Genomic DNA, 22,219 nt, shown 5'->3' on the forward strand with positions numbered 1-22,219 from the left:
GAATGCCCTGAAGTGGACTGTGAAGAGTCAACACACATATTGAAATCGCCCATCAAGAACCCCCTTCGGCCGAGTGACATGGAGCCTTGCAAAGTGGACCAAAGATCCCGTCGGGATGCGGGATCATTCGGAGCATAGAGGCCCAACAGCCATAAAATCTCTCCTTCAAATAAGACTTCGATCACCAGAAACCGGCCCTGCACATCATTTTTAACAAGGACAGGCTGATATTTCTCATGGACAATCATCAGCACGCCCGAATAGTGCGAAGCATGAGTCCCTGCATAAAACAGACGAAATCCATGACAATCTATCACTTTCCCTGCTTCACCGTGACTTTTGTGCTCAACTGCACACAATACATCCCACTGATTCTCGTGCAAGACGGTCCACATGGCATGTTGCTTATGGCGAGAGCAAATGCCTCGCACATTCCACGTGGCTATCTTCATGTATTCTCAAAGAAGGAAGTCAGGAACGAGGCGCCTGCTGCCTCGATTTCACCTTTTCCGCGAGAGCATCCAGGACACCCTCATCCAGAAAATCAGCCAATACAGCGAAAGAATTCTGGCGACCTGCTTTGGAGGTAGAAGGGAAATCCACTACCTTGGGAGAGGGGCGGGGATAACGCCGATCCCAGGGTGTAATAACATTTCCTTTGGCATCGAACGCCAGCTTGGCAGGTGGGCCTCTGGGGCCGTCGGTATAGGCTCTCCTTGGAGACTGATTGCGAGGGCCCGACGGGGCCGTAGGACACACAGCCTGCTGTGGAGTGGGCATGTCTTTCCGGCGCGTATACGTGCGCACGGAATCCTGGGAAGCGGGAGGCCCAGGATCTGCCAGGCCTGCATCCAACTTTTTACCTTTTTTAGGACGTGCCTCAATCCAATCAGTGCGACCGGAATCCACACTCAGGACCTGTTGTTTGCCTTTATCCATGACATGAGGAGACTGAAGAGCTTCCTGGGGCGTGGCATCAAGCACCATGTCGTCCTTGGGCAGCGCAACCTGCGCATCCTCCGAAGACGTCTGCTTTTCAGGGCATTCAGCCATGAAATGCCCCAGTTTTCCACATGAAAAGCAGTGGCCCGCAAAGTTGCCCCATTTTAAGCGAAAATACAAAGGATGCATGCCCGAACAATTGAGGCGAAGCCACGCGGGCCTTTTCCTGGCCGTGTCCCAGAGCATGCATAAACGGTTGCGGTTCATGGCCCTGAGGCTTGGGGGAACCAGCACTGTTCCCACAGCTGCCATCGCATCCTTCAACATGGGCCAATAGACCGCCGGACAGTTTTCCACCTCCACCCACACCGGGCATTCGCATTGAAGCAGACGCTGGAAGTCGGCCATGGGGCGCCATGGCACAACATGAACCAAGCGGCGATCAAAGAATAGCGGCAACTTGGACAGGAGCTCAGCGCGATGGGTTTCTGATTTCAGCAGGACCTCATAAAACCCGCGAGGTCCAAGGAAGATCTCCTCAACCGACTCCCCTTGCAAGAGATGGTGCAACCACTGGCGAATGTGCGAAAGCACTGGGATCCTGCCAGTGAAGAAAAGTATAACGGCACGGTCATAGAACACCGAGAAGGATCGCAAGACTGATTTGGGGTCGACCGTGGCTTCCAGCACATCATCCGTTCCCGCAACAGAAAAAGATTCGGTATTATGCTGGACATAATCACCAAGCAGAGTATTGGCGAAGTCCAGCAAATGTTCCCAGTCAATTTCCTGCGAATCCACAGGATCAGAGGCCACTTGCACATAGGAGCGTTCCGGAGGGCTCATTGGCTCATCAGGCGTATGCTTGGAGCGTTTGCCGGCAGGCGGCTGTTCAGAAGTCGGCGGTAACTCCTCCGTGCATGGCACCATATCTTCCGGCTCCTCTGCATCGGAATCAGGGCCAAGGGCTGCCACCGTCCGGTCAAGAAAGTCCAAATCCAGGCCAGCCATACTGCTGTCTTCACACGCGTCCTGTCAGCCTGAGTCGTGGCCTGTCCCACGAGCGCGTGTGGCAGGGCGCAACCCTAACGGTGCACGGGCCTGAGGGTGGGGCACAGGTCTGGCAGTCGACGGCAGCACGGGATAGTCGAGGGCGCAGGGCAGGGGCCTCGCCAGCAGAAACCCTAAAACTCAGAGGGCAAACGAACAAAAACGGGTGCAGAGCTCACCACGCAGGCGGGCGACAACAGGGCAGGGGCCGCTGGCGATGGGCCGACCAGCAGCGGGGCGAAGGACCCAGCTGCGCCCGACGGAACAGGACGCCAGGGGCAGCCGCGGCCAACGGGGCGTCAGGGGCGGGCAATGGGTGACAGGCCTGCAGGCGACGGGCAGCTGCAGGCTCAGGCAACAGGCGACGGGCGCAGACGATGAGCGCAGACGACGGGCGACGGGCAACAGGCGACGGGCGACGGGCGAACCTGGGCGGCGACGGGCGCAGACGACGGGCGTACCTGGCTATGGCGGCGACGGGCGCAGACAACGGGCGAACCTGGCTATGGCGGCCCGACAGACGACGCGCTCCCCGACCACCATGCGAGCCTCTCAGAACTCTCTCTCTCTCTCTCTCTCTCTCTCTCTCACATTCGCGCCATTCTCTCTCTCTCTCTCTCTCTCTCTCTCTCTCTCTCTGCCTCCACATACTGACCATCCTCTCTCTCTCTCTCTCTCTCTCTCTCTCTCTCTCTCTCTCTCTCTCTCTCTCTCTCTCTCTCTCTCTCTCTCTCTCTGCCTCCACATGCTGACCATCCTCTCTCTCTCTCTCTTTTTTTTTTTTCGTAAAAGGTAATTGTATTAATTACGAAAAAAGGTACAAGATAACTTGATTACAAGATACATGACGCCAATCCAGGCCATCATGTAAAGAGGGGCTAAGTGCTACATGTTACAAAGTTATGGCAAGGGGGCAGATGAAATAGCCATAAGCCAGGGACGGAAGTCCTCCCTAGAGAGCAAATCAGAATGCCGGAGAAGATCTAACTGCCAATACAAAAGGCCCTTAAGCCTCGCAATATGTCGCTGAACATTATAGGCGGAGTCAAAAAGAAAAGCATTCCTAATTGTCCAGTTATGCCAACAGCCCCAATATCGAAGAAAATGATACATGAGCTTCATATGTGGCTGTGCAGGAGTGGGGTATTTGGGCTGCCCGAAAACCCAATCAAAGGGGCGCAGCGTGACTCCAACCGCTCCTTGCCAAACAGCCGACAAAAAGAACCAGATTTTTTTTGCGACAGGGCAAGAAATAAATCTGTGGCGGGCTGATTCCACCGCAGTGGTGCAAAAGAAACAGTTGCCATTGGGAATTCGTCGCTTGGAAAGAGCCGACGCAAGCGGAAGACCACCAATCATCACTCTCCAAAGAAATACTTTACATTTGAAGGGGGTCTTGTTCAACCAGCCTTCCATCACAGTTGCCCTCCACCAGGACCGGGATTTTCGTAGGCCCCATAAAGCATTGGCTTTGGTAAGTAACCATTGTTGATCTTTGATCAGAATATGATAAACTTGATTAGCAGAAGCTTTGCTTAAAGGCAGCCGGCCTTGTAGGTCCCAATCCTGCCAGGGATGATCTGAAGCAAGGGCAGGAAAGGGTTGTCTGCTCTGGAGCATCCGCAAAAGCTGTTCCCATAAAGGCCTATATCCCCGCGGAATCCTGTAAAGCCTCCTGGCTGTACGAAATGAGATAAGCACATTGCGACTAGCAAGGGTGGCATCCGCGACCGAAGACAAGCCCAAACGAGCCATCCGGTTGAATTGTGGTCTAAGCTCATTTTTGCCTTCCCATGCAAGTAAACGCGAGACTGCCAATAATTCCAATTGAAAAGAATTCGTAGTCAAGCGATCCTCCGCTGGATGCCACTGAGCCTTTAGAAGGACCCGTTTCCAGGAAAATACCAAATGATTGAGCAGCGACGAAGAGGAACTGGAGAACCTCGAATCAGCATTAAGAACATGCCACCAAGAAGTCCGGATTTGGGTATTGCCATGTAGAAGCCCATGGCTCTCAAGGAGATAACGGGCTATATCGACCCATGGATGATGATCTGAACACATGGCGCGGAAGAGAGACCAACGGAGTGCCTGCATGTGAATTTGGGCATCTAAAATAGCTCCGCCACCCATGCGTTTAGGGGTGCAGGCATGCGACCACGAAATCCAGGAGATACCTGCATGCAATGAGTCCTTCTTCCATAGCATGAAGCGAATAGACTGAGTAAGAGCATTGAGAGTGGTAGTAGTCCAGGGCAATAATGGCAAGAAATATGTCAGCATTGGCAGCATAATTGTCTGGGCCACTTTGAGACGAATATGGAAGGGCCAGGCTTGAGATTTCCAATACATAAACTTGGCCACCATTTTCTGAGAAATCCACTGCAGAAGCTGCTTTGGTGGAACGTCGACACCCAAAGGATACCCAAGGTGCCTGACAATGGAGCCACGAGGAACAACCAGACCCTGCCAGTCTAAGGACTGCAAATCCGACTCCGTGCAGCTGAGAATGGCTGATTTGAGCGCATTGATGCGAAGGCCGGAGGCTTGCCCAAAGATGCCCCAAACATCCAATGCGCGCTTGAGGTTGTCCTTGTCCGCCCGCAAAATCATAAAAGTATCATCCGCCAGGGATTGGCTAATGAAGTGCTGGCCTGAAGGAAGCGACAGACCGGCCAACTGAGAAGAGGCTACCATATGGGATAACATGGAAAGAACTGGATGCGTCGCGAGGGCAAAGAATAGCGGGCTCAAAGGGCATCCTTGTCTGACGGAGCGGGCAAGTACAAATGGCTCAGTAACACCTCCGTTCAGCATGACTCGCGAAGATGCCGCAGCGCTAACGGTGTAGATTAGACGAGACATCCGGGGACCAAAGCCCATAGCCGACATAAGTTCAGCGACGAAAGACCAATCCAGATAGTCGAAAGCCTTTTCCAGGTCCAATTGAATCAGTACTACCTCCTGGTTAGAATGCCTTGCATAATCAATAGCTAGTTGAGCATTCAATACATTGTGCAGAATATTTCGGCCCTTAATGAAACCATACTGTAGAGGATGCACAATGGCCGGGAGATGCTTATGAAGCCGATTCGCCATTATTTTGGAAAAGATTTTGTACATTGAACCCATCAAAGAAATGGGGCGCCACTGTGTCAACGTAGATGGCGAAGGAACTTTTGGAAGCAGTTTAATAAGGCCTTCTTTCCATGAGGAAGGCATGATCCCGGTTTGCCACACCTGCTGAAACAAGGCCTGCAATGGTTTCGCCAGTTGGGTAGCAAAAGCTTCGAAAAACTCATTGGTGAGACCATCCCAACCCGGGCTTTTATCCTTGGGCAAATGTAACAAGACGTCCATAATCTCTGCCTCGCCAATATCCGACTCCATAATAGCTTGCATGTGCTGCGGTATCTGATTGCGGACCAGGTCATAAAAATCGGAACGGGCCTGAGTGATTTGATCTGAGGGTGGAGAAGTGGTGCCGAGAAGGTCACGGAAATAATTCCTGCACATCTGCACAATAGTCTGCGGATCCATGATAAGGTGACCTTCTGCATCCTCAAGTCTGGTCATATTTTCTCTAGCAGGAGAGGCGTGAAGAGCTCGAAAGAACTTATGGGTTTGACATGCATTATCTTGCAACGTCTCTGTCAGATGTTGCAGTTTGGCCTGCTGATATGATTTCAATTGGAATTCTTTAATAAGATCCGCCAGTCGCATGGCCAGTGCGAGCAGAAAGGCATCATCCGGAGTGTCCCCCAGCAAAGAACGAACCAAAGCCAGCATGTCCTCAGCTGCCTTGCGACGCTGCCGACAAAGAGAGGCATGGTGGATCCCATACTGCCGCGCAACCCGCTGCACATTAGCGAGCAATCGGTCAAATGACGCAGTGCCTTGAGAAGAGAAGTCGAAGAGAAATCTGTCGATCAATTGCTGCATATAGCCCTGAAAGAGGGCATGCTTCAGGTAAGACGAATTGAAACGCAAAGGGAGTCTCTCTAGAAATTGCTTGAACGGGGCAATGGGTTGTGCAAGCAGCTCAAGCTGCAGAGGGAAATGGTCCGACAGGGCATATTGCTGCAATACTTTTATTTCGAGCAGCTCAGGAAGAAAATCATCATTCTGCATGATATATATACGATCCAATCTCGACCATGTTGTGGCATACTGGGCAGAGTGGAAAGTAAACCCTGTAGAGGACGGGTGTAACCAGGACCAGAGATCTTGCTTGAGGACGTCAAGAGCCAACGCCTGCCACATACGACTTTCCAGCGTATCCATCACCGAATGCTCCGATGTGGACTGGGAGGAATCCACACACATATTGAAATCCCCCATGAAGAAGCCCCGTCTACCAAGCGCCAAGGAGGCCTGCAAAGTTTGCCAAAGCGCCCGACGAGATATGGAATCATTCGGAGCATAGAGGCCAAGTAGCCATAAGATTTCGCCTTCGAATATAATTTCAATCACCAAAAAACGGCCATGAACATCATTTTTAATCAGAACAGGCTGATATTTGTCATGGACAATCATGAGCACACCCGAATAATGCATGGCCTGTGACCCAGCATAAAACAGTCTAAAGCCCTGGCAATCTACCACTTTTCCGGCTTCATCGTGACTCTTGTGCTCAACAGCGCACAGGACATCCCACTGATTTTCATGCAACACAGTCCACATAGCATGTTGCTTGTGGCGAGAACAAATTCCACGCACATTCCACGTGGCGATTTTCATGTATACTCCAAGCAAAATCAGGTGCGAGGCACTGCTTGCCTCGATTGGACTTTGTCAGCGAGCATGTCTAGGACTCCCTCGTCCAAGAAATCTGCCAACACTGCAAAAGAGTTCTGCGGACCAGATTTGGAAGTAGACGGCATATCTGCTGGCTTTGGGATGGACCGGGGATAACGACGGTCCCACGGGGTAATAACATTACCTCTGGTATCAAATGCGAGCTTCGCAGAGGGACCCTTAGAACGATCCGAAGACATTTTCCTAGCGGACTGATACCGGGGGCCAGAGGAAACCATAGCAGGAGCCGAGCGCTCAGCCGACTGCATTTCCTTCCTTCGCATGTATGTACGCATGGAATCTTGAGATGTAGTAGGCACATTGTTCTGCATGGCCGCAACAACCCTGTTGCCTTTTTTTGCACCTACTTCCACCCAATTATTGGCGCTAGAATCCAGACCCGCAACCTGTTGTTTACCTTTGGCCAAAGCTTGGGGCTGATGAGTAGCATCCAGTGATGGAGCATCACACACCATCTCCTCCATGGGCGGCACAGCATGGCCATTATGGGAAGTGTGTTGCTGTTCCGGGCACTCGGCCATAAAGTGCCCCAATTGTCCACAGGAGAAGCAATGCCCTGCAAAATTGCCCCATTTCAATCGAAAGTGTAACGGGTGCATGCCAGGGCAATTGAGGCGTAACCAGGCAGGCCTTTTTCTTGCAGTGTCCCATAGCATACACAAGCGGTTGCGATTCACAGCCCGGAGACTGGGAGGGACCAGAACAGTGCCCACAGCGGCCATAGCATCCTTCAATAGCGGCCAATAAACAGCCGGACAGTTTTCCACCTCGACCCAAACCGGGCATTCACGTTGCAGCAGACGCTGAAAATCTGCCATTGGACGCCATGGAACCACATGAACCAATCGGCGTTCAAAAAACAAAGGCAGTTTCGACAGGAGAGCAGCACGGTGCGTCTCTGATTTTAACAGGACCTCAAAAAAACCCCGGGAGCCAATAAAAATCTCTTCAACACAGTCCCCTTGCAGCAGATGTTGCAACCACTGGCGAATACGGGAAAGCAACGGGATTCGACCAGTGAAGAAAAGTATCACAGCGCGATCATAGAATACCGAAAAGGAGCGTAGAACCGTTTTTGGGTCCACGGTGGCATCCAGCACATCGTCAGGTGCAGAGTCGGAAAAGGCTTCCTGATTATGTTGAACATAATCGCCCAGCAAAGTGTTTGCAAATTCCAGCAAGTGTTCCCAGTCCACTTCCTGAGAGTCCACCGAATCCGAAGCAACCTGGGCATAGGACCGATCCTGAGAAACGCCTATCTCTTCCGAAGCATGCTTGGTACGTTTCCCCGCAGGCTGGATGTCAGGACCAGGGGGCATCTCTTCATTGCATGGAACCATATCCTCGGGTTCCTCCGCATCAGAATCCGGGCCCAGTGCTGCCACTGTTTGATCTATGAAGTCCAGATCCAAACCAGCCATCGTAGATGATGATTTGCTCTCGAATGAGGACTGACCCTCTGTTTTGCCGTCTCTCTCGCTTTCCCTTTTTCCTGTACCGAGGCGCTGTCCAGGGGTGCACTCAGCAAGGAGAGCTAATGAAAACCGAGGTTTACCTGTCTCCGTGCAGGGGCAGACAGGCGAAACACAGGCCGGGCGGTCTCCACAGCAGGACGGGACAGGCTGGGATGTCGGTTAGGGGTCCGTCGGCAGCGTCCGGGAACAGGGCGTTAGGAGGATGCTATCCTGAACAGGGCAACAGCGAGAGGGCAGCTGGGCGTTGACAGGGCGGCCGGAACAGAAGATGCGAGCTCCAGGGGCAGGGCAACTGCTCCCGCCGGCTCCAGGAGCTGGACTGCCTGACGACGGCACCAGGGATGATGGTGGTGACGAACTCGAACGCCTGGCGAACAGGGGCGACGACGCGCCTGAGGCAAACGCGGGGTGGCGACAGGTAGGGTTTTGCAGGCGGCGGCTGGCAGGGAACTCGGCTCAGTCGTGCGCGCGGGGTCCCGCGGACGGGCTGATCAACGTCAGGCAGTGGTCAGTCAGGGCGCGGACCAGGGTGAGCTTGGGCGAACGGGCGCAGGCAGGCGCGACCAGGCGTGAAGTGGGGCGGACAACGGGCAGACGAAGGCGGGCAAAAACGGCAGGAACTAGGGCGGACGAAGGCGAGCAGAAACGGCGCGAACCAGGGCGGCCTGGTTCGAACAAGCGTGGGCAGGTCAGGGACGAACGACGACAGGATGTGCAACGCACCTGCGAGTCGCGACAGGCGCCGAAACGATAGGCGCAGCATCAACAGTTGCAGAGACGGGCTGATCGCTCGCTCCCCGCCATCCACTCTCCCTCTCTCTCTCTCTCTCTCTCTCTCTCTCTCTCTCTCCCTCTCTCTCTCTCTCTCTCTCTCTCTCTCTCTCCTCTCTCTCTCTCTCTCTCTCTCTCTCTCTCTCTCTCTCTCTCATGCTTTCTGTTATGGATTCCATTGCCCGTTCATGATTATATCTCTAATTTCTTTGTTCTCCATTTCATTGTTCATTGTGTTGTGTTTCATACCTTGTGTTTATTGCTTCTGCTTTAGTTGTGCACTCACAGATTATTGGATGCATACACCACTAACATAGTGAGGATAGAATCATCCACTCTAATTGTGACCCACAAAGCACCACGAGGCACTGGAATGCCCCACCCTTGTACTGCATGAACCCGCTGCTGTCCCACGCTGATGCTAAACACTGTTGCCTGTATCTTGGTAGCCCCTACTGCTAATGCCCAAAACATATGATTCTAACCTGGCAGAACTTTCCTGTAGTGTTCTATGAGATCCATAAAGGAATGATGCTCCTGAAGGAATCTTTCAGGCCCAAAACTGAATTGCAACATCGATCTAATTGATTGGGAATACTGTTAATTCATCTGGATCAAATAGAATATACTGTATTGTTGGACCTAGAGAATCCTCTCCTTCCTTGCAAAATGTCAGTAGACCCTTCCACCAATGGTCTGTGAACATCCTATTCTGGAATAGAATCCTCCACTAATGGAAGATGTGGCCACTAAAACATATGATGTTCCCCAAGACCCATCAAAACGCAGCATATGAAGTTTCCATCGTGACTGTAACATTTTAATGAACCATGTATCTGAAGTTTTGTTAGTTCAGTCTGTCCATTTATCTAAGAGTGACAAAAGAACACTATGAAAAACAGTGTTGTTTTCTACTTTTGATAGTCTAAATTCCCTACAACAGCCTCAATGACTATCAATCTCTTGATGCTTCATCAGAATAGGGGCACTCAGACAGCACAATTTTAAATTGTATCTCTTGTAGCCTAAATGTACATGCAGCTCTCCCTTCTCTTCTTACTAGAAGGGCAGCGTATAAATCCTGGGCTGTATATGTTGAAATTGCTGAGATTGCAGCTATGTAAGCAAAATGACACTTGTTTGAGGAAATGGTGCACCATATAAGGTGCAGGCTATGATTATATATTCAGCACAACTATCATTGTCAATCTTTTCTATTCTCCAATGGTCCTATCAACCCTTTCTAGACACCCAAACAGTTGGCCATTATCTTCCAGGTCAGTTTTCTCTTATATATCACACACTAATAATAAATTTCTTCTATATGATTGTGGGTAGCAATTAGGGAATATGACTGTCAATCCAAACAAAAAGAGTCTACAATCCAAGTAATACCAGATATGTAAAGGGAAAGTCAATGAACTCTAACCACACAAAAACTAGGCAAGTTTGCCTGAAAAGGTCAACATGCTTTGATCTTTGGTTTTAAAAACACTATCTATGCCAAAGTGAAAGGTGAATGCTAGATGACATGACTCACACTGCTTCAGCATGGTATCTCATCATTGTGTCCCTCCAATGAGGTAACAAATCTGCAAAAACAAAACTGCATCAGTCACTTTCTCTCATCTACACCTCACCAAATTCAGTTGTCAAATACCAATCAAAACAATTTTTGAGCAGGCGTACAAATCACCACAAAGTATATCTTGTATATCAATACGATAAATCAACATAACAAGAAAATGCTCACTAGTGATCCAAAAAGAAAATGCAAGAGTAAAGAAAGCCCGCATTGGGCACAAAAGGAGATATATAAAACAGCTCAAAAAATGGCATGACAGAGAAATGCTAGTTCATGAGAAGGAGACTTGTTTCTACGATCTAGAACATATACACAGTTGAACTTTAATTTGTGTGCGCAAAAAGATCAGTTCATGTCAAAAATAATTTATTAGATTCAACATGAATCATTATAAAATCTGCTGTGAATTAGCATTAACATCAATCAACAAGCCCGAAATGTGCACACTGTGCAAGTAGAATTGAGACTCGAACATAGTGACAGTGAGAAAACAAATGAAAGAACTATCACTTACAAAACTAGTCCTAATTTGGTCTTACAACACAAGGATGCTTTGGTCCAAACATTACAAAGTAGAGAAGATTTTGACTAACAAAGAGCATAGAAAACCCAATTATCATCAAAATCAGCAGTTGCAACATCTAATTCTTCAATGACTTCAGTGCCTTCACTTGCTTGGCATATCCATTCCTTTTAAACATGTAGAGAGCTGCATGTCCACTATTTCCATAGAAAGTGCCCCTCTTTTTTTTTCTATAGTAGTATCATCATTCTGCAAACCAAAGCTTCCTACAGCAACTGCAAGAAGGTTTCTCTACTCTTAACATGCATGGGTGACTCATCCAAATGTACTTCTCTTGCATCACCTACAAATGTACATTGCATACCATCCATGTGTCTCATACATGCCTTGTAAATGTACATCACATCCAAATGTACACTCCATGTATTCCATACATCACGCAAATGTATAGTTTCAAAGCCTAGGTGCATACCATACACATTTGCATACCAACTCACAATGACTAGTACACTAAATAGTGATCCCAATGGCAAAAATACTATCAGCATACAACACCCTAATCAACATATTCAAGAATTTTTACTATATAACTGAGTTGTCCATCACTAGGAGAGTGGAGGTGCAAACTCCTCCTTGAGCATCAGGCAATATTCTAAACCCTCTATGCACTACTAGACTTGAATAAGCTCAATCCAAAGTCAGCTCTAACTAAAACACGTCGAGGCAAAGTACAAAATTGAGGATGATTTGCCAGGTCATGCTTCTCCATCCCATTTGCATCCATCCGTAAGCAAAGAAATCCTAAAATTTTCACCAAACAGCACATGGAAACTTTTACCTCTAACTTCACTTGTGCCAAAACCCACACTAAGTTCTAGGCCTTTTTTCCCTAGAATCACCAAGATTCTTAGAGCTTTCAAATTGCTACAAAGCAATTGTTGTGATTCCAACTTGACCAACATTAAACATTGCATGTAGTTGACTAGCCCTGATCTCATTTGCACTAAAAATACAAGGAGCACTGGATGCATTGCCAATCATACCTGTTTGCATGTCACGGACCATTCCGATGAGACTTACATTAGATTTTGCATTCCATCAGCCATTCCAAGATACATCTGCCAATATATTCCATGCATTACTATATGCATGTCAAAAGCATTCGTGCCATGAATGCCAAAAGAAGCAATATCATGACCAGCCATAGAATGAAATATGGATCGGCCTCCAAAGTACCCAAGATTTCCCACATTTTTGAAACGTATCTTCCTGTCCAAAAGACACATGTTTCCCTTTCCTTGATTCCCATGCTTCTGAATCCTCTTCTTCTTGCTAATTTTCAGCATGTCTATGCACTGAAGTTCCAATTTCATCATCATAACCAGCATTTACAACATGCTGCCTATGCTGAAAGCCCATACCAAGATAAGGCATAGAATTATTTCCATTGTCTTGTAATGAGGCATCACCATAATGCAATTCTTGATTGCTTGAAGAAAATATGCTTGCTGAATTTTAAGACAGCTGAGAACAATTTCAGCAAATCAAGTGCCTCTTGGCCGCCTACTGAAGGGAGTCCACGAATCCCGATGACGAAACCATGACAGAAACCTTCCATTTTATGGAAGGGTGGTAGAACCCTAAAAAGCACCTCATTTACGGCAATTTACAGCAAGCAATAAATTCATAAAATAAAAGATAAAGGAAAAACTTAACACCTTACTACTTTGGGCTAGACTACCCTCAAAAATTTGAGACAAGCCAACACCCAATTGACCCCAAAACATTGGCACTCCTTGCTGTAAAGGAATACTCTACCACAAAAAACACAAAAACAATCGTGTGACAGACACAAACTGATACAGAATTAGGGTAGTGCAGAAACAATGAACACTATGAATAATGGAGAATGAATACCAAATAGAATACAATTCTCAATGCAGCAAACACACTATGCAATGAATATAATACTCACCCCCAAACTCCTATCTCAAGGGCCGGGGCATGGAGTATAAGTTGGAGAGTGTGTCGTACTTTGACAAATCCCAAAATGCGGCAAGGTAGCCTCCGTGCATGCCTGGCAGCAGCAAACGCAGCAATGTATGCCAGATCAGTGAGACAAATGGACAGAAGAGGGACACGAAACTGCAAATGCAGCTGAAGATGATGATGTGGCACCTAGTCAAGGGTCCCACACAGCAAACGCAGCAATATGAGTGAGAATAAAGCACAGGCAGTAGCAAGATGCAGAAAATGCAAGCTGGTGGGTGACACCAGTTGATGGCAACACCAGCACTGGGCAAAGAACAGCTCCTCGGGCAACATGCTGCAGCACACACAAGCTTGGGAGGATGGACAGCAGCCGCCTTGATGATCAGCAGTTAGATGATGGCTGAAACAATCCGAATCTATGATGAATGGCTGAGATATCCTCCATGTATGGAGTGCGGACAGCATAGGCCAATTTAAGTTGCAACACACACTTGAAGCTATTTCTGACTTCTCTAACTCCACCAGCTCATCACCAGCTCCACTCCTCAAGATACAGAGGCCAATGGCCCCTTCATGCATTCTTATCATTCTATGCGCCCTTCTTCTCTTGAGCATAAATTGTGTAACGTGTTATTGTGTGTTATTATATATTTTGTGCTTTCTGTGTTCGCCCTAGCACTTCCTTACAAGTAGAACAACAAATATGATAACTTGTAATGCCAAGCCCTCTAGAGAAAAATACATGGATTGATATTTCAATGTTCAGTACAAGGGCAACAACCATCACCAAACAGCCATGTGGCATAGGTCTATCTCCAATCTTGCCAATCCATCATGCCAGCAGCCATGTGGCATAGGTTTGTCTCCAGTTTCACCAGTCCATCACTCTGGAAGCCATGTGGCATAGATCTGTCTCCAATCTCACCAATCCATCCCTCTTGCTACTTCAGCAGAAATATTGAAACTCTACCTTGCCCTAGTGGGGGTAAAACCCTACATGAACATTAAACGGTCATCATACTCAGGTCCCTGACAATATCAAATCTACACAGTTATCATACCCAGCATCAATGGGAATAGTTAGCAAGTTGTTTGCAAAAGAGATGTTGGTTGATCAACTCAAGCAAAGAAGTGGTTGGAATAATGAAGATTTTGAAATTTTGGATAGACCAGAGTTGAGTTCAGACCAATTTTCAACAAGAAAATTAGCCATCACTCGCAACATATCATCCTAGGAAACACACAGGTCATATTTCTTGATTGTTTTAGACATTCACAAGCTACATGCTTTACTATTTCACATGGAAATTTGAGGAAGCGAATCAATTCTGCATCCCTGTGCACATATTTTGCAGAAGACATCATATTTTTTAGGTTTTTTTTTGCACCAACATATGCCTTTTTGGCATACTCTGGCCCTTATGACACATTTATGTGATGGAATTACGCCATAAAAGGCCATATCCTAATCTCACACTTCATGTCTGCTCTACAGTCATGCTTGTCAGAGACCTATTGCACAGCAGTATAATGTTGCAGCATATGTTGAAGGTTTGACTTCAAGGTCTTAAATGCACTTCAATCAGGTGTATGCAAATTTGTCACAAAGTCACCAAACAAGCATATCACCAACAATCATGAGCTGGAGCCCAAAAAGAAGAAACATAGGCTTAGGATTTAACACCAGTATCGAAAAGTTCTTTCGCTGAATGGAATGAGCAGCATCCTTTAAAAACATTGACAACCTAGCATTATTGGAGAGTTAAGAGAGCCCAAACTTAAACTTTAGAGGCAAATTGGCAGTCATATCTCGTAAACTACAGTAAGCATGACAATGGCCACTACTTTTCACCACTGTACGACTTCAACCCTAATACCTTTTTCAAGCTCCTTATCTATCCCAAGGTGCACTATCATTCTGGTCAATGATAACAGTTAGGCCTGCTTACAACAGATTATCAGAATGCAAAATTGTACCAGCACAAGGCCAAATATTGGGTCCATAAAAGCGCAATGATGCCCTCTGATCATCTTCAGCCACTTCAGTTCCTATATAATATCCTTCCTTGCAGTCACCTGTGAACCCCAACAACATAGGGTGTAAGGAGTGCACATCAAGCTAACCAAACTTAAAAGCAAAAAAGTGAACATATTCTACTTATATTTTGAAAATTTGGGCAATATCTCACAAAGCTTTTCAATGCAATAACACACACCAGGAATCATGAACCTGCAATCATGAATGATGTAACTTCTTGTAAATGCCAACAGCCAAATTCAATCAAGACTTACTATATAAACATGAATAAAACTCCTTATCACAAAATAAAAAGAAAAATAACCTTTTGCTTGTTTTGAGGGGTCCAATGTCTCATCAAGGAAAGGTGTGTATCCTCTATGATTGTCATTTCGTAAACACTTAATCTTCTCAGTCAAAGGAAGTGAGAAGAACTTCTTGCTCTCCTCAAATACTTGCTCCATGAAGTCCATTTTGATTCCATGGTTCAAAACATAGAAAAAACCACAATCCAAACATGCCTGGTAAAGATAAATTAAGCATCTATGAGTAAACTTCAGATTGATTGAATTTCGAACAATGCATGTGCAAACCCTTGCAAGCATAGAGACTATTTTCATCGAGCTATGTTCATTGGATGAAGCCATAGAGACAATTTTTATCCAATTAAGCAAGCAAACAAGGCATGCAACTAAATAATTAAGCCTCCTTGTTAAGTTTCATTCAAACAAAGTTCCAAACTTTTTTCCTACGAAAAAAAAAATTCTATAAATCAATACCCTTAAAACAAAGTATACAAGGTAAACTACAAAAAATTAGCCCTATAAGGGACTTAGGGCAGCCAAACCTATTTATAGGACTCAAGAACCTATTGTGCAATTCATTGTGTGATCACCACTCTTGGACTCTTGGCCCTTTGGCTGATGCATCTATACATCGGGATAGTGTCGGCTAGTAGTATGGGACGCCAACCCTCGAGATGAGGTCATGGCCTGGAAAGCTACTAGCTCCCAGGCTTGAGGGTGAGCACGTTTGGCTCTATGAGTGGGAGGTGAGTTTGATATCCAATCCCTTTTATTGTGAGTTTGGCTTGCATCAAGTCTCCTGTGCATGTTGGATCCTAGGGAAACATTTCACTTTTTGTGTAATGAAGTATTATCCTAAGGGCTCTCCTCCATACCTTCTAAGCCCTAGGGCAACCCTATATACAATATCTATCTCCTTTGACTCCCCTCATCTAACACAAACGATTCATTCTCTACCATAACCAAGCCAAGTGCAAGTTGCTAGGCTTGTATGCCAATAACCACAGAATGAGTGGGATCTTTCTAGGTCTAAAGCTATCCTCCAATCTCCTCTAGAAGTTAGCTAGGAAGGCCAATGAGATATCCTTGAAATCCAACGTTGAGTTGCCGCTAGCACATCACCCTGATCTTGCTCATCTAGCTCCTCCTCCCCAATCTGGTGGTGTGGCCGAAGAAGGGGACATCCCTAGGCACCTTTGCAAAGGGATTTCTCCAAACCCACCACCCAAAGTCCCATTCTAACATTTGGAGAGGCCTCCTTCTATATGCCAATATCTCCAACCATCCATTAAGCATGTTTCAAGGCCCAAATCTGAATTCTAACTCCTATCATAGTAAGCTGCAACCCTAATCATCTACTGAGAGCATCCTGTGAACTTGATTGATCAAAATCCTCTCTCCCAAGTTGACAATTCTCATATAACGAAAATATAAATATACTCTCTCCACTAGTAGCCACCACTGCAAAGAGGAGAACGTCTCCTATGCTAAACAACCCAATCCATGTCTAACGTGTCTAAATTAGCCCTCCACTATAGGGGTACCACCTCACGAATGCTCTCCATAAATGTCTCTAGCCCCTCTCATGTTGCAAAGCCTGTGTCGTCTTTATGATTGAGCCTGCAACTCAAGAAAGGCAAAGCACTCACCCACTATAGAAGTTATCTGCGAAAAGATCCCTTAGATAAGCATGTCCTTTCTCGAATAGTGTGGCTGATCTCTACCCTGATTACCTGCTGGTTGAAGAAAAGATGTTGCCTCGTCTTCTGTTCAACAGTGTGGCTGGTGAAATCTGATGAAGTCTTGCACATACTAATCTCCAAGCCCAATTAATAACAGCAGCAAATTCGGCCTCAAAACCCTTCCCAAACCCTCTCTGTTAAAAATCCCATTGAATGCTAGGGTGCTAAAACCAGCCTTCCCTCTTGGCAGGGGTGGTATAAACCGGACCTAAATCAGATTACAGCAAGTATTAAATAACAAATCTAGAAATATACACTTTATCCCTTAATCTTGGACAACCGCCACCCATAGAAACAGGGAACACCTGTTTCGGCACTTAGGAATGGATTAACACGTTCCGGGAGGTCCAAGCCCAAAAAACGCTAGCGAAATGTTCCAGCCCATTCCCTGTCCCGTTCTTGCCAGTTCCAAGCCGTTCCCTATTTGGAACGGCCGCTCCAACAGCAGGGTTTTTTTTTTTTAAACGTCGATCGTGTCCTATCCCGCCTCGCGCCAGATGGCCCGACTCCCGTCTCTCGCGATTACTATCGCGGCTCACCTGTCGTGACTCTTTGCCCGCCTCGTGCCAACTAACCCGACTCCCGGCACTCTCACTTGCCTGACCCGCCTCTCGCGCCTCTCTCAATTGCCTAGCCACCCGACTGCCAAGCCCACCAATCTCCCGACTCCCGTCTCTCCCGTCTGCCTCTCCCTCCTACCTATAATTTCACAAATTATGTCTCTAATTTCACGAATTATGGTTGATATGATATCTCTCTCTAGATTCTAAGACTTAAGTGTTGATTCTTTTTTTTTTCGTGAAGATAATTGAATTAAGTAGTAAATATTTACATGAGACCATCAAGTCAACATTCTCTCTGTATCTCTTACATTCTATTACATCAGACCATCAGGTCAACATACTCAATCTCTCTCACACTGTCTCTATAGAAATTTAGAAGATGCAAGCAAGCTCTCAAAACAACCTATTACATAAACAATTCTAATAAATCAAACAGTAAGAATAGCTGGAGTAGAGTGAACAATCACCAACTAGGGAGCAGCAATGTCCGGAAGAACCAGGTCAGCTGACATCATAGAAGTGATTTGCCATAACACCAATCCACACACACGGGCGACATGCCCATGGATGCCCGATGCCGAATCAAAAATAAAGGCATTGCGAGTACGCCATATGTGCCACAAGGCTATCCATCTAAGAAAATGGAACAGGCAAGAACAATCTGAAGACAAAGAGGGCATAGAGGACATATTTCCCATAATCCACGAACGAACTAGTATGCGGTGCTAGGTCACGGAGAACCACACATGGAAAATGAAATTCCAAATTTGTCGCGCAACAAGGCAAGAGACAAAGAGGTGAAGCAATATCTCATCGCATGTAGTACAGAAAACACAGCACCCTACAAAGATCTTTCGGGCACGGAGCACTTCTCCCGTTGGAAGAACACTTTACCTTGATACGGAACCTTAGACTTCCAAAGCTGCATAAATCTGTCCCGCCACTTCTTTTTGCTACCCCTGAGATGCCAGAACTTATTAACCTTCCCCGTGATCCATCTTTTAGCTTCCACCATCTGACGATATATTTGATTCGCTAACCCTTTCTAAAAGTCATCAGGAAGCACAAACTTCCAATCACGCCATGGATGCAATGGCTGTAACGCAGGCAAAGGAGAGAACCTCTAAAGACAATCTTGTATCGACGACCAAATGTCCCTGTATCCACGAGGCACCCTAAAGTATTGACAAATACGCTTAAAATAATAAAGGCGGGGCTGCCCAGGAATAAACCCATCACAGACTGTCTTCAACCCTAACCTAGCCATCCGATTAAACTTATCTCGCTGCAAATCTTTGTGAGGCCAATCCAACAACCTTGAGGAAGCGAATATTTCTCCTTGCAGCGAATTTTCCTCCTTACGAATATCCTCGATGTATCCATCACAAGCCGGATATACTTATCACTCTTTTCAGCATCCAAATACTTGGGCCAGACTGGATAGAATCTACATCTGCCAAAGTGACTCCTTTCTTCCTGCAGTCATTGATATGCGGCTTGAAAGACAACATGTTCTTTCAGATCATTACCCTTTAGTCTTGGAAATGAGCCACAAACCTGTTCATGCATTCAAGGCTCTCCTTACCCATTTGCCTCTTCGGTTTAATCAAATTGTTTTGCAGGAAAATCAGTTTTTGGAAGATGTTCAACACCTGATAGCTTCTTTTAGCTTGAAGGTTCTATCTAGAGGGATGGAAGCATGGGCGGTTTTTAGGGATAATGTGCGAGCCTTATCCCGACAATATGGTATTTAGCACTTCCTTGTTTCGAGCTGAATTGCAACATGCTCAAGCTTTATTAGCTCGTTCCTTGGCTTTGTGTCAAACTAGGGATTCCGATGATGACTTGCTCACTTGCATTGAATGGCTGAAAGGCAAGTCCAATCTCTTCAAGAAGAGGAGTATCCAAAATACAAACTGTTAGCCAGAGCCGAAGCTTTACATGATAACAATAGTCAAACTCATCAATTTTTTGCTCGTCTGCATCAGAAATATGCCCGGGAAAATATTGTGCGCGTAAAGGATGTCACAACTCTATAGAAACAAAATTTGTATCCTTTTTTATTAATTTATCTATATAATGATTTATTAAATTTGTTTCCTTTGCACTAATTAGATATAAAGAAAAGTGCATTGGAGCTGGCCACCACTGATGAGTGGTCATAGGTTATGGTAGACCCACGCGGTGGGTTAGAGAAAAGATAGTTCACACTTCCACCTATATGGCCCGATTAGGTGCCTGTGACCAGAACTTACGCATATCAGGGTTAGACTCGCACACAGAAAGGATTGATGCCTTGAAGTGTGGGCTAGATCCGCCAAAATAGACAGTTACAATCAACAAGATGGCATGATCATGAAATGCTTGTACAATGTGCATGTGTGGGCTGAAAGCTTGAAATGCACATTTCTTTGCATAGGAAAGTCACATTAAGATTTTGATACCGTTTTTGCGATGTAGACGGAAAAAGCTTTCATATGACACCCATATTGGGGGGTCCCTAAATTTTAGGAGGTCCCTAAATTTTAGGAGCCTCGAATTAGCTTAAAAATGCTAGTCCTAAAAAATAGGGATATCATTCTAAAAATAGTAAATTCTGTACTCTAACTGTGCTTACTAAATTTGGTTGTTTCTATTCTTGACAATATTCAGCCCAAAAAGGAAGGCCATAGAGAAGAGACAAGTGTCAAGACACTTGTCACACAAGTTTCCAAGTGTCCCACCACTTGTCACATCTCATCATATGTGGCTGGACACTTGTCTTGTGCTACTCCACTTTCCCCTTTTGTACTAGCTCTTCCCTCTCCTATAAATAAGAGCTCGTTTTTCTTCATTCAGCATCATTTTTCTTTGCTGTAAACTCATGTACAACACCCACAGATAGCCAGAAACTAGCCCCATCCATCCTCATCATCATCCCCCACTTCTCCATTATCGAATTCCTCCATATTCCCTCTTCTATCACTGCTGTTTTATAGGACAGCAAGCCTGTAAATTCATTACAACACCTCCTTCTCGAGCTCTTTCTTCCATTTTAGCAACAAGAAGCAAGCCCTATCCATGTACTGCTGATCAACAATGAAGAAAGGCTGATTTTCCCTCTTTCTTCTCTCATACTGTAAAGAAATCAGTTCTTATCATTGCATAATAGATAATGCATGTGTGTTTGTACATCTTTGCATGATCTTGTGAGAGTGAGAATTACTTCTCCTCACTCTCAGGTTGATTGTAACTGAGGTCTTCCATAAGGAACTTGGGTTGAGCAGAAATACATTCCTTCGGGGGGGGGGGGGGGGGGGGGTTTGCCCATCTTCAACCCTCAATCTTGTCTCCATTACTTTTACATTTTCATGGCTGTAATTTTGTGAGTAATTTTCATTTTCAGCTTTAAGTGTTCATTCTCTTTTATATTAAATCTCGAAAACAAGCGAATATCATAATTGTTAAGCATACTACGTTGTTCGGGGCGTTTACAGTGGTCAACTCTATAGAGTTGTGACAAAGGATGGACAAGGTGATATGGTGGCTGATCCTGCCTCCATTATTCGGATGACTCTTGACTTTTATAGGGCCTTGTTGGGTCCGCAAGAGATCCTTTCAGATGCTATTCTCTCTGCTCGAATATACATTTGGGACATGGTTAGTAATTAGGTCAAACCAGAATGGGTGAATTTAATGGAGACCGATATTTCTGAAGAGGAAGTGGAAGAAGTGCTGTCTCACTTGCCTCCAAGGAAAAGTCCAAGCTGGGATGGGCTTCCTAATGAGCTGTTTTCAGCCAATGTGCAACTGCTTAAGGACCCATTAACTCGATTGTGTGAGCAGGTGTGGAACTCGGGTATGATGCCTTCAGATTGGAAGATTGTAGTCATTAGGTTGTTGCCCAAAGTTCCCTCTCTGACCTCTTTGAAACAATGGAGACTCATTTCAGTTATGGGATCATTATATAAAATCTTCTCCAAGATTATTACCAACAGATTGCAGAAAGTGTTTCCACACCTCATTCATCCACGTCAATACGGTTTCATTAAAGGTCGGAATATAATGCACAACATTTTGAATGTTCAGGGGGAATCGATTATGCCAAAGCCTCTAGCCAACAGGTTGTTATGCTTCAGCTGGATATTGAGAAGGCATTTGATCATGTTAGTTGGTCATTTTTGCAGCAATTAATGTTTACAATGGGTTTTGGCCCCCGTATGATTTCTCTAGTTGATACCATCAGTCAGGGTGTTGTGGCCCATATTGCTCTTAATGGAGGGATTACAGAGAAAATCGCTTTATCTCGGTCTCTTCAGCAAGGCTGTCCACTCAGACCCTTACAACATGTTTGCTTTGGTAACTCACCCGATACTCTCATTATTGGATAAGTTGGCAGCTCAAGATGAGATAATTGGGTTATCTCTTCCTAGCGGTGATCAGCTAGTCGGCCAATC

General features: G+C 46.0%; 1 protein-coding gene across 2 annotated transcripts in view; it reads right to left on the reverse strand.

Annotated features, from left to right (window-relative positions):
* Positions 1–22,219, reverse strand: part of LOC148032962 (kihadalactone A synthase LFS-like) — a 143,738-nt gene that overhangs the window by 114,151 nt on the left and 7,368 nt on the right. For both annotated transcript variants that reach the window (XM_087683658.1, XM_087683657.1), the window contains exons 2-4: positions 15,499–15,694; positions 15,134–15,232; positions 10,597–10,648 (exon numbers count right to left, since the gene is read on the reverse strand). In XM_087683658.1, the coding sequence (XP_087539784.1) occupies positions 10,597–10,648; positions 15,134–15,232; positions 15,499–15,694 (347 nt within the window). The remainder of the gene's footprint in view (positions 1–10,596; positions 10,649–15,133; positions 15,233–15,498; positions 15,695–22,219) is intronic.

This window comes from Lygodium microphyllum, chromosome 8 (genome assembly GCF_053477565.2).
Source record: "Lygodium microphyllum isolate KBCC chromosome 8, Lygodium_microphyllum_v1.1.10, whole genome shotgun sequence".
Taxonomy (NCBI): Eukaryota; Viridiplantae; Streptophyta; class Polypodiopsida; order Schizaeales; family Lygodiaceae; genus Lygodium; species Lygodium microphyllum.